The sequence below is a fragment of the Amblyomma americanum genome, chromosome 3 (assembly GCF_052857255.1).
Source record: "Amblyomma americanum isolate KBUSLIRL-KWMA chromosome 3, ASM5285725v1, whole genome shotgun sequence".
Taxonomy (NCBI): Eukaryota; Metazoa; Arthropoda; class Arachnida; order Ixodida; family Ixodidae; genus Amblyomma; species Amblyomma americanum.
The window spans coordinates 118400066-118413301 of record NC_135499.1 but is presented as its reverse complement, the minus strand read 5'-3'; the positions used below and the strand labels follow the sequence as shown (position 1 = coordinate 118413301).

At 47.6% G+C, this 13236-nt stretch overlaps 1 protein-coding gene across 1 annotated transcript in view; it reads right to left on the bottom strand.

Annotated features, from left to right (window-relative positions):
* Nucleotides 1-13236, bottom strand: part of LOC144124839 (transmembrane 9 superfamily member 2-like) — a 35061-nt gene that overhangs the window by 1049 nt on the left and 20776 nt on the right. Inside the window, exons 10-16 of the mRNA XM_077657743.1 lie at nt 11962-12094; nt 8245-8306; nt 6694-6751; nt 5072-5289; nt 4815-4966; nt 3470-3581; nt 2457-2625 (exon numbers count right to left, since the gene is read on the bottom strand). Of these exons, the coding sequence (XP_077513869.1) occupies nt 2457-2625; nt 3470-3581; nt 4815-4966; nt 5072-5289; nt 6694-6751; nt 8245-8306; nt 11962-12094 (904 nt within the window). The remainder of the gene's footprint in view (nt 1-2456; nt 2626-3469; nt 3582-4814; nt 4967-5071; nt 5290-6693; nt 6752-8244; nt 8307-11961; nt 12095-13236) is intronic.

Sequence of the window (13236 nt, the reverse complement as noted above, 5' to 3'; positions counted from 1 at the left end):
CGCTAGGCATTGAATAAAATAGGAAGTTTTTGACACTCAGCTTTAGCCAGAATGATTTTACTTCGGCACAGTAGTAAGAGGACGTGCTGGCGATCTTTCGGCGGAGCAGACGTGCGCTCACCATCTGCTGACATACGTAGGTGTCGTGCTGTGCGAAAAGTGCGGACAGCGTCGTTTCCTTAAACTCCTCTAGCTGTCCCGTTTAAGCGCTGTTTTTATCCGCAGGGTCACGAACCAGCCAGGCCGACTTCTCCCCTTGTTAAACTGGTCGATTTGGGGAAAATTTTTGATTTCTGGAATTATTTTCTTTCTTAGCCCGGGGGTGTTCTGTTTCGTGACGAAAAATTGTAGCAAAATATTCAGTAGAAATTTATAAAGTACGCTCTCGAGATGCGGTGTCGTCGAAAATTGTGAGGTAATTCCTTTGAGGCTTTCTTTGAGTTCAAGGCCGCATTTCTCTGACCAAAGCGCAAGCGAAGAGGCCAAAAACGAGGAAATAAACGTTATTTATAAGGTTCGTTTTCTGACCTTTCACATTTTCTGCGATTGGCATCACTCACACCTTCGTAATTTCGTAACGCATGAAAATAGAATGGTTCTATTTGTCGCAAACGATTCCTGAGACGTTGAGGAGTAATTTATCTCTAGATTTTTTTCCCCTACACGTGCAGTATTATGTTCGTTATTTTTGTAAGAAACGTTTTCACGTAACTATGCATGCATAAGTACATGATCATCTAAAAAAAGAAGTAATAGCGTCATATACAGAACAGGGCTTTGTGAACATGCTGGCATAAAAAAATTGCGCACTTTCTACTCAATTAGTTAAGACCTTGAGGTGACTTGACGAGGGTGTTAATTAAAATTACCCAAGAACTGCACCAGATATAGCTAAAAATAAAAGGCATTACTGAAACTAGCGTATCAATTTCATATTTGCACCAAATTTAGTTTCATATCGCGTGCATAAATAACGAAAATACTTTCCATTTCCGCGCCCCCTCTCAATCTCGACACGTCTCTTAGTAGCAAGCCTGCGGCTGCTTCTTTCCAAACAAGCTTCACGGTCATGGACTGCATCATGAAACATGACACATGCATGATGCAATGAAAAAGCATGTGGCTTTTAGCACACTTAATTAAGGTATGCTATTATAAGCACGACAACGTGACCGCGCATGAACTTACCAGACTTCTTTCTACTCGAATCAAATAATTACGTCTCTCATATTAAGAAACACTTTCTAGTAAATATCAAACGCCATAAAACGTTCCGTTAAAACATGTTGTGTTATTAACAAAAGAACGCATTCCTTTGGGGCGAGTGAACCTTCCGGCGGGGGCCCCGTGCACATCGGCTCAAGGTGATAAATGCGTGCGCAGCTACATACGTGCTTTTTTTCCTTGCGCAGTTATAAGCGTGTTATGCTGATGTTCAGGTGAATGAACGCAGTAACTCACATGCTATTAAGTACATTGAGTGGCAGTGCCGATCGACTCCCAGACTTCGCGCTTTACTACTGCGGCCCATTCCCCGTTAGCCAGTTTACTAATGCGGTATTTATGTGCGAGAAACCTATCGAGGCTAATTTAAATTTCCTTCTATGCTACTACGTGAATCGAACAGCGACGCAGCTGATCAACACATGCTGCTTCTGCAGTGCGCAGGCATGATATGCGGCCGCCGGTAGCTGCAGCAGCTGCGGTAGGCACCGGCTGGCCGTAGCTGTTTTGCCTACCATGCGGAAGTCGCTGCTGACATCAGCGCCACCGCATCTTCGTGACGTCACGGGGTGAAGGAGGTCTATATCCTCTCGGCGGCAGCTGGCGCCACGCCCTACTTCCATCGGCTACAGCTGGCACGACGCTCCCCTGAACTTACCCTAGCTTCCCCCCCATTGTCTGCGGCTTGCGCGACGGTTCTCCTAACATGAGCTTGCCCAAGTTACTCCCAGGCTTACAGGTGTCGCCATCACCGGCATATCTCGCAGGTATAGACTGCGTGCGTCGACACGGAATTTAAGAGCGTATCTCCGAGGCTACACTACAGAGCCATTCCCTTCAAAATGGCGGCAAGCAGTTCTCAGTGTGGCGTCACGAGTTAGAATCGAGTGGCAGAAAAAATTTTAAATTCAATTTTCTCTGACTTAAGACAAAGCGCCGTAAGAACGCAGAGAAGGCAAGAGAAGGACGCAAACACAGGCGCCGACAAACTGCGTTTAAACGCAGTTGTTAGTTAGACCGGCGCAGTGGGCGCCTCTCGAAACCATAAGTGCTTTGTCAGGTGGCGCCCCCTCGCAGAGTGGTACGGGTCGGAATTTGGAAGGAGGGAGGAGTCTCTTACTTTTGCCCAGGATAGCACATTATGTGAATGCATTTGTCTAGTCATGACCGCGGGCATGCAAGGCTCGGCTACGATGCGCAAGCAAGAAAGCCCGCGCATGCGCACTCCTCACCGGTGAGTAGGAAGAAGAGGAAGACCATGATGAGGGTGTAGCCGAAGTAGAGGAAAGTCGAGGCTGCCCCCGAGATGCTGAGCCGCGTGAAGTAGTGGATGCAGTAGAGGAACAGGTACAGCGCCGAGCTGCCACTCGTTAGGAAAGAGCGCCACCACCAGCGGTAGTCCTGCGGCCCAGACGCAGGTAGAAGTAGCACTCATCATAACCATGCCAGTGGGGACCGCATATTGCGGCAGTTCGCGCTTCGCAGCAAATCCGAATGCGGTCTGATGCGTAGCGTCAGACATGCTGAAATACTGCAAGCATAGGTAAGCTCTTGCATATTCCTTCGAGTGATTAGCTAAACCGTATAAGTCCGGTGCCTCTCAACGGAAGAACTTTACTAGCGTACAGAAATTCTGCAGTGCCGAACCAAAGGGGTGACATAATAGAATAGAAAAACCGCAAACGTTGACTTCGAACCAATATCGAATCGAAATAAAAGAAAAATGTAAGGACACGTAAGCTCCGCCCTAAGGGTGTGACGCGACAGCGTAGTGGGTTAATTTCCATATATGCACAAGGTTATTCTCTACTTTACATTCATAGATCCTTGGGAGTCCGCATATCCCCCCCCCCTCCCTGGTGGAGCGGGTAAGCGATGCCCCACTGCCCTGCGGCGGTAGGTGCTGCCACCGGCGGGCCCTGTGCGACCCAAGCTGTTCTTCCCGAGCGACCAATCATTAATTTAACTGCCACCTTTACGGGGCCTTTAACGCGCCCGCGTTAAAACGCGTGCTGCATACGGGACCACCAACTTCAATATTTGTCCGTCAATCCGCCCCTGATAAGAAATGCACCTGTCTCACCCAAACAGCGTATTTCACGTTAAAACAATGCACAGCATCACGAAACGTGGGACGCCACACCCAAGTATTTCTGGCGCTGCTTATAGAGCTCCCACGCTGCGCAGATTTTACAGTGTGATCACACGGTCAGACACAATGTCGAGTGCATCATTCGCTGCGTACCTCAGTGCAAAGGTGAAAGTAGCAGAGCAGAATGGCCGTCTCGGAGCAGGTGATGATCAGAATGATGAAGACCAGGAAAAGCAGGCCGAACATGTAGTACATCTGGTTGGACCTGGAAGACAGCATTCGTACAGCAGGCTGCTAGCGTGTCTTCGCAGTAACCCACCTTCAGATGTCAAACGCCAAGTGCCACGAGCACGCTAATCGCATTCACACAAACACTCGTGCTGTCTGTTTTCTTTGTATAGCTATAATTTTAGCGCTATTTTCAGCGAGAGCTGATCCCAAAGAGCATAGCATGGAAGATTTATAAATGCGCAGATAATGTTGTAGCCAACTTTCCCATTTCTAATCCGTGCGTATGCTACTTGGTTTGGCACCCTAATCTTACAGAAAGGGTTGCGCCATGTATGGCACCTTTTTGTCGTTCAACGAATCTGTCTTTTTCTTACGTCATATCTCCGCACTGTTTTCCCATGACCAGGCAACAACCAACCCAACTACAAGCTGTTTTCAGGAAAAGGACGAAGGCATAGTTTCTGAATCGAGGAAGGATATGGCCAACAACTCGCAAATACTGCCGACGTGTCAGCTATACGACATACATATAGAACTACTGCAGTCTATATTCACTATGCCAATTGGGCAGCGATTGCACTCTCAACTACCTCACGTACCTTAGCGCTCATAAGCCTAAGCTTTTATTCGTGTGTGACTTCTAAATGTGCTCTGTGTGAGCAGTTAAGAAACTGGACCATTATGAGGGAGGGGTCGAGGTAGCAGTCGCGCATGTTTCACAGTCTCTCAATTAATTCGGCGTCCTCAGTCAAAATATTTACTTATCGTCTAACTCACAACATTTTCGCGAAATCAGAAACGATATCCCATTTACACGTCGCAGGGATTGCCAGAGGCTGCCAATTTTTTTTAATGGTCAGCGGGGGGAAAGTGCCGGGGCACGTTTCGGCGTGTTCGAACTCATAACAACTCGTCAAAGGAGCAAAGGTCACTGCTCAGCTCTCCGAATCACGTGACGATGCATGTCCTGTGCGAAGTGTCAAAACGCTGGAAGGAGAACCTCTTCTGCGCGTCACGAGACAAGGCTGTCCAGGGGCCTCGTAGCTTGCATCGTTCTTTCTCCGAAAGCGGACGCGACTAAACGCTAAAACGTGGCACCGTCCCCAGCAATGAATGTTAATCCCCTTTTACAAGTCCAGGGTGATAGATGCGCGCCGTGCACCATCAGTTGAACTCATGTTCACGGCTACCACCCGAGCACTTTTTTTATCTGACCTAGCATGTCGTTTCAAAACCACTCAAAGGCGCTCAAAGCTGGTCCACTCACCAGATAGAGTTGAGGATGAAGAACAGCTGAATGAAGATGCATCCAAATGGCAGGATGCCGCCCATGAGGATGGCCGGCATGGGTTCCGTGTACAAGGTCCGCTTCGGGATTTGCCGGGGTATCTGGTTGGTCCGCACCGGGAACTCGATCGTCTGTAAGACAAAGGTGGGAAGGAAGGAAGAAATGGGTGCAGACACAGGGCCAGAAATGAAGGGGCAGTGACCCTTCCTGAGAGGCAGGTACAGCAGCACACGCACCCTCCGCTTGAAGCCGAAGTACGCCCCCACCAGGGTGAGCGGCAGGGAGATGCCGAACCAGAGCGCCAGCAGCGCGATGAGGGTGGTGAAAGGAATGGCGGCCGAGCTCTCCTTGGCCCACAGCAGCAGGTTGAGCACGAAGAACACGCCGAACACCAGGCCGGGGCACACCAGAGCAGTGAGCAGCACGTTCAGCTTCCAGTGGATCTCGCAGAAGGCTGCGGTAAATGGAGCCGATTCGGATAAGCGGGGATTCGGGCTTTCACGTGGAGCGCGATGAGAACAGCCCTGCACACAGCGAAGTCTTAGTACGTCTTTTCGGCGCATAACTGGAGCAGGTGCGATTAGTGCACCACACGCAGCCCAAACGCAGCTTCGCGACGTTGAATGCCACGTATCATGCTATAACACATTATTTTCGAAATCTTTTGCGACGCCAGAAAGCTTTAAATTGCAGTTCGTCACACGCTAATTGTTATTAAGGGACTTGAACGAGAACATATTCGACATATTCGTGAACATAAACGTCATTATTTTGTCGGCCTTGGTCAGTGACCAGTGAACCTCATCAAGCCATATTCGACGGAAGTCCACTTGGTTGGGGTTTTGGTTGGCACCAGTATTTCTCAACTTTTGTTTGTTAAGAGACTCTAGAGGTAGGGGCCGAGTGGATCTACATAGGGACGCCCGTGGGAAAACAATACAAGCAGGTTAAGTTGCCACAGAGACAATAAAAAAGAAGAAAAGCAGGACATCTGGACAGCGGCGCCAATACAGAGAAAGTTTGATACTACAGCGCATAAATGGTGCATGAAAAATCTATAGCCGAGACTATTTGGCATTTCTGAAACAGAAGCTATTTGCCTGTTGGACAAATAAATTTAATGACGTTAAAGACGAATAGTCCAGCCTTTCATTTTATGAAGTGCACCGTTCACCAGCGTCTTTTCGTAGAATATTGCGCAGTGTGCTCCGTATGAATGAATGTGACGGGAAAGCGAAAAGTTCAGACACTGGCCTAACGTTGCAATGGTGCTCAACTTAGAAAGCGGCAGTCGTTTCTCATCGTTGCGGCCTAAAAAAAAAAAGCACACCTTTGGTGTGAAAATGGTATCGAAAACTTTTCGGGCTCCTAATATTATGGCAAACAAAAGGGTCCCTTTTCTGAGCACCTGCCTCGTTTTATTTATTTTTTAGTCCAGCTTTTCCCGCGGAGCAAGAGAAATCTGTGAGAAGTCGCCTTCATTAACAATATTTACAAATTAATTGTGTTGTCGAATGAGAACAAAAACAAGGTCATTTAAGAGGCACTCGCAACGCGATAAACTCATGAAAACGAGCCTTAATTACGCCTAATTAAGTGAACACATGTGAGCTGTTGTGTCGCGTAGAACACTTTTCAAGCGTCTAGTAGCGGTGGTGGTCTGATCACTACAATAAAAACGAGGTGTTCGATAAGTTTTAATTCTACAGAGAAGTCCAGCACGTGAGCAAAAAAAAAAAAACTAAAGCAGCCCGTAATATAGCCATGCAGAGCCAGAATTCTCTGGAGCAAACACTCGCCATGCTGCGGCTAGAAGTTATGATTTTTCTCGACAGCCAGGACGTCACATTTCACTCACTTTTGTACATGACTGCCGATACGAAGCCAGCCGGGGTACCCAGACACACGAACAGCACCTGCGAGGAATGGGAGTCGAATTCGCTCACCGGGCGTTAACGTCTTCCGCTGCCGCTCCGTGGCAGGTGCATGCAAACTCGTGTGACATTTTCAAGCTTCCGTCACTGGACTGAGCTCTGCACATATTGGTAAGAGACTTTCCGAAAGCGTACATTTCGCTGTCATCTGAAATCCGTAATTACAAAAACCCGGTAGCCTGCATTTAATAATAATAATAATAATAATAATAATAATAATAATAATAATAATAATAATAATAATAATAATAATAATAATAGTGATAATAATAATAATAATAATAATAATAATAATAATAATAATAATAATAATTTATTTCCATCACCATACAGTGTTGTAGGGGTGGGAATAAAAGCGGTTATAGCTTGACAAGGTCCCCACCCCCTGTACAGCAAGTGGGCAGTGGCATGCGACGGCACTTCTTTGAACAGGCAAATACACAATTACCAGTGTGTGTATAAAATAAATACGGGTTGAAGCAAAAAGAATAAAAGCAACGAAAAAAACGCTGTTATAAAGATTATAACAAGAGCAACCAATACATGAAAAAAATGTTTAAAGTATAAATACTAGGCAAATGTGTCTTCAGAAATAAAGTAGTCGAGGAGGCCAGAGCAACTAATGTTTCCTATGTCAATATGTGCAGCAATTATTCTATTCAGGAGTGAGGGAAGCTGGAATGTTACCATCTGGCGTCCATAGTTTGTTCTCACTACAGGTACTACAAAGCACATGCCACTCAAACGTACACGATTCTAAAATATCGCTGTTATACGTTAATAGAATGCAGCATGCGCAGTGCACGCGAGAAGGAAAACCTAGCAGTCTCCAAGCCCTATTCTAATGTAGTGTGAGCGGAAAGTGCACGCATCACGTGACCATTCGAGGACGCGGTAGAGGGAGGGCAGGTAGATCGGTTTCTTGCAAGCACAAAGTGAACAAGAAGGGGAGAAGCCTCGGGGTGCTTGCTATCGTTTCGACAAGAGGACTTGTCTTTGTCTGGGCAAAGCTTTCATCGCTGGCAGGGTTTAAATACGGCCTTCACTCCGAGGAGGAAGGATCGGTGAGGGAAAGGAGGGCGTGAAGTGGGAAGGATGTTAGGATGGGGAGGGTGAATCTTTGGCAGCGTTGGGCCAAGACGCGGGCATGGGCGCATCTCCGTAGAACTCTTTATTATAGTATGGGGAATGTACGTGATTCCGTAGGCGACGTCTTCCGCCAGCGAACGAAAGCCTCAGCGGACGTTGGAGTGCAAAGGCTGCCGCTTAACGACAAGCTCCCTCCGTACAGCTGCTCTGTTTTTCCCACCTTGAGAAGTCGAAAATACCTTGTGTCATGGCGCTCTTTGGCCACAGATGTCATTGCGCAATAAAAATCCATAATCACCATCATCAGCTGCTCTGTTTTCAGCGTTAATTTTTTTTTCGTCAACCGCTCTAGCAGTGCTCACGACATCGTGCGAGGGGCGACTCACCATGGCACAGGTCATAAGGGCTCCTCGGTTGGCCGGCGACAGGAAGCCAAAGCAGGCGAACACTGCGAAAAACAGGTGGAGGCTACTGTCCTGAAGAAACGCTCTGGCTATATATATATATATATATATATATATATATATATATATATATATATATATATATATATATATATATATATATATATATATATATATATATATATATATATATATCAAAAGGAGCTTAATCCTTGCTGCTGCGGCCTGCACCTCCACTGATTGTCGCTGCACTACTCAATCAATGCTGACAGCGAAATCTATTATTACCAGCGAGTAGAAAGCAGCGAAGCAAGAGGTGATTGATGACGAACGGCTTTATCACCAGCCTGACTACGCCCACTGCAGGGCGAAGGCCTTTCCCATATCTCTCAAATTAACACTGTGCTGTGCTAGCCGCGGCCACCGTGTCCCCGCAAACTTCTAAATTTCATCCGCCCACCCAACTTTCTGCCGCCCACTGCTATGCTTGCCTTTTCTTGGAATCCAGTTCGCTACCATTACAGGGCAACGGCACCGCTTTTTTTTCGTAATTCCGAGATATTCAAGCATTCAAATCACTATAGGCTGTAGGCAAAGCATGCAAAGATTTTTTTTGCCTATCTTTTAAAATGGTGACGTAACCGCCGATTAAAGCTGAGGCTTCTCCTCACAGCGTAGAAAAAGTGCGGAGAGGCTCCGTGATGACGTCACGGACGATGAGATTTCAAATTTCTTCTGCCTACGCCCAACCCCTGCCGCGCGTCGTCGTATGCCGCCGAAAAACGCTCCGCGGGCTTTGCCTTCGGTGGCATTGTTTTTTTTTCTTTCAAAGCAAGTGCTTCTACGTTATAAATGTACTCGCACCGTAGATGACGTCATCGTGCGCCCACAACTCTGCGCTGTGCGCTGAGGAGAAGCCTGAAAGCTGTCGCGGTTACATTAGGCGATTACGTCCCCATCTCAAATGCTAGCTCAAAAAGACTTCGCATGCCTTACTGCCAAGTGTGACACAATCGACCTTATTAAAGCCGTCGAATTCTAAGACATGTGCAGTTGCCATTTAATGACCACTGGTTATCTTGCATTCGCGATGACGAACTCTGTTGGACAAACCGTTCTTCCGATGAACGAACTGTACAGTACTGACAAAGGAGATCTATTCGTATTAGTGACCTCTCAGCTCGCTGTAAGCAATGCAAACGTTGGAGAACGCTCAAACCCGCCGCGGTGGCTCAGTGGTTAGGGCGCTCGGCTACGGATCCGGAGTTCCCGGGTTCGAACCCGACCGCGGCGGCTGCGTTTTTATGGAGGCAAAACGCTAAGGCGTGAACTTATGCAGGTTATGTTGCTGGGCGAGTTGGTGGTGATCGAACATTTTGAATCGCAGCGCTAGCAGACAAGGACACGAGGAGGACAGCGCAAGTGTGTGTTTGTGTCCTCCCTGTGTCCTTGTCTGCTAGCGCTGCGATTCCATGATATACGCTAAGGCGCCCGTGTGCTGTGCGATGTCAGTGCACATTAAAGATCCTCAGGTGGTTGAAATTATTCCGGAGCCCTCCACTACGACACCTCTCTCTTCCTTTCTTCTTTCGCTCCCTCCTTTGTAGCTTCCCTTACGGCGTGTTTCAGGTGTCCAACGATATATGAGACAGTTACTGCGCCAATTCCTTTCCCAAAAAAAAAAACACTTATTATTATTATCGCTCAAAGGTGGACCGCTTTAGATCGCGCTAACTATAGTGAGCCGGCGAACTATGCGGTTATCGTTTCATCCCTTCTCTCATAGCGTGGTTCGGATGTCCACCGAGAGGTGAAACCGTTTTTGCGCCTTTTTTTATCAAAACCTATTTCCATTCCTGTCTTTTTAATTCAATTTTCACTGCGACGTTCGCGCATGACCGCTGATTGCACCGTACCATCGCGTGTCATGCGCGAATGCGTACTGGGCTGGCTGCACCTTCGCCGCTAGCCAGCACCACATAGGCGGTGTTGCACTGGCCGACTTCACCCTTTCCTGCGACTTGAACGTAGTTGTTAAGCCAGTTTCGATCACTTGGGGATCTTTAACGTGCAGTACTCCGGAGCCCTCCACTACGGCAACTCTTTCTCTCCCCTCTTTAATTCCCTCAATACGCGGTCGAGGTGTTCACCGAGAAGTGAGACAGTTACTGCGCCTTTAATTTGCTCAAAATCTTTTTTTTCATTTTATACCTGGAGAAGTGGCTCAGTGGTTTGGGTGGTTGGCTAGTGAGCCGGAGTACCTGGTTTGAATCCCAGCCGCGTCGGCCGCATTTCGACTCAGGCGAAACGCAAAAGCAGTCCGTGTTTTGTGCAGTGTCAGTGCATGTTAAAGATCTCCGGGAGGTCGAAAATATTGCGGAGGCTTCAACTGCGGTGCCTCTTTACCTCAGTTTGTATCTTTACTTGACCGGCGGCAAGTGGGGCGTTGGCAGGGGACCTTACAGCATGCTGAATGCGAATGGGTAATTGCGAAACAGCGATTGCCCCTTCTGTGACCCAAGAATCCATGATACGGCTCGTGTGGAGTAAAATTGGCGGTGGTTTAGCTCTGGTTAAACCTGAAGTGACGCGATAGCTACAGCTGGCCGAGTGGAACTCGCTCAGTTGAATTGCAAAGTCAGTCTTTCGCCGCTCCGTTTCGCTGGGCGTTCCTTCATCTTCGTCGCACTTGACACGGCGCATGTGCACAGCTGTGGCAGCTCGGTTTCGCCGGCGCGCCGCGCCGCCGGCAGCAGCAGCTGCTCCGCACCACGTGACCGACCAGGTGACGAACCACGTGATCAGGAACGGCGCCGCGCCGCCGGCAGTGACCAACCACGTGACAGCGTGGCGGCGCAGTCACGCTGAAGGCTCGAAATGCTACTGTAATGTAGCTATGGCTACAATAATCTGAGGCGTGCTCTTTGCTAAGCCTGTTGCTTCATACTTCAGCAACAGGAGCGCTTACCAAACCTCACAGACGTAGGAGGAGGAAGGGACGAACACTTGTTCCATCGTCTTTCTCACTAAGCTATGTCACTGGTTCGCGCTCCTGTTTTTCAGTTTCCTCTAGTAATTTTAATTTACATCCTTCAAGAGGCAGCTGTTCTCCCTGAATTCACTACATGTCTCTGTTCAGTGTAGAGCGCATAACAAAGTAAATCAACGTTCCTTCGTGGATGTACGCGCGGCCGTTCGCTCGTACAATAGGTGATCTGATCACCGCGTGTCATTGATCACCGCGACCGAAGAACAGCATTCGTAAATCTACAGGGTAGCCAGTATCTTTAATCACCATCATCAGCCTGACTGCGCTAACTGAACAGCGAAGGCCTCTCCAATAGCTCTGAGATCTTTAACCTCGCCAGTATCAAAGGAAGTATCGCCAGTATCTGCCAAAGGGAATGTCTATAGGGCGCGATCAGGGCATTCGTGCTCCACAAACCAGTGTATTTAATCATCATCATAAGCCTCACTACGCCAACTGCACGGCGAAGGCCTCACCAATAGCTTTGGTATCTTTAATAACGCCACTATCAAAGGGAGTATCGTCAGTATCGCCAGTACCCGTCAAAAGGAATGTCTAGAGCGCGATCTGGGCATTCGTGCACCACAAAAGCAAGCACGCGGTTTTGTTGGCATACTTCGCGTCAAAGTAAAGCCAGCAATGCCAGCAGGGAGCGTATGCGGGTCACTCACGCAGAGTGATGAAGGTCATGAAGAAGATCTGCGTGCCGCTGCCCAGCAGCACCGAAAGTAGCATGCCCCTGTGCGGCGTGCGGAAGATGTCGCCGTGCAGCAGCTTCCAGCCGAACTCTTCCTGGGCCTCCTCCTGCAAATCACGATGAGGCCAGGGATAGGAAACCCCAGCCAGTTTCAGTTTGAAACACTTCAGCACACCGTGGTGGCTGAAAGAGAACTCGTGGCTAAAAATGAATAACCCCTGTGCATGCAAGTAGCGCGAGAGACAGCAGATATGGTCTAAGTTTCTGAGACACCGGAAAAAGAAGTTGCTCGGTTTTCGCAGGCAGTGGTTCGAATCCCACTCGGCCATGAAGTTATTTTCTGTTGAATAGCGTTGCCATGACAATACGACGCTCCAGTTGGCTGTCCTCCGGCCGCTGTGCCATCAACAGGCGTTGACGTCTCGATTAGATGGACAGTGGTGTCTATGGAAGTTTCCTAAACCTGACAAGGCCAGGCTGGGTATGCTTATAGTGCAAACGTACGCACTTCCTAAATGCTGCAGTAGAATTGCGACTTAATTTTAAAGGAATGCGATTCGGATTTTATTGAAAAATCGATACGTATACCTGCACGAAGCGCCGAGACTGAAAATGTGTGTGAGGTCCTGTTTCAAGTTTAACATTTTTATCTCAAAGCCAAAAGTCTCGATCACGATCAATGCCGGTCCATTGGACGTGGAACTCCTGCATGACGACTAAAAAGCCCATGCGCAAAGCTCGCAGCTCGCACTGAATTCTGTGGTGAGTAAAACGAAAGCATTACAAAATAAAAATCATGTTGTTTTATGGCCTGTAGATGCGCGCGCATGCATTCCCGTCATTAAACGTAATTTTCGAAAGTGCATATATGATACCTTTGAGTGAGACTGCACTATTCACATAACAATTTAGCCCGTTTGTAAAGTGAATAATAAGTGTTATATAGACTGATATTTGTCAACATTTACATTCTTTATTTTAAAACCTTTGAGAGATACGTCGGTGCAGTCTGTGCAGGTTGACTGTACAAGACGGACATATGTACGTGATAGATCTTAATAATTAGACAATAAATAAAATTAACTAATACACGTTTTTATTTTTTTATTGCAGGAGGCAATATTATATTGCCATATTGAAGGCCGTCCACATCGGAAGTGACCGCAGCCGTTAAATGTTTTTTTTTTATCAAGAAACAGAATGTCAAGATTACGCATCTGAAATTTCGTTGAGTTGGCTTTCCCACTTT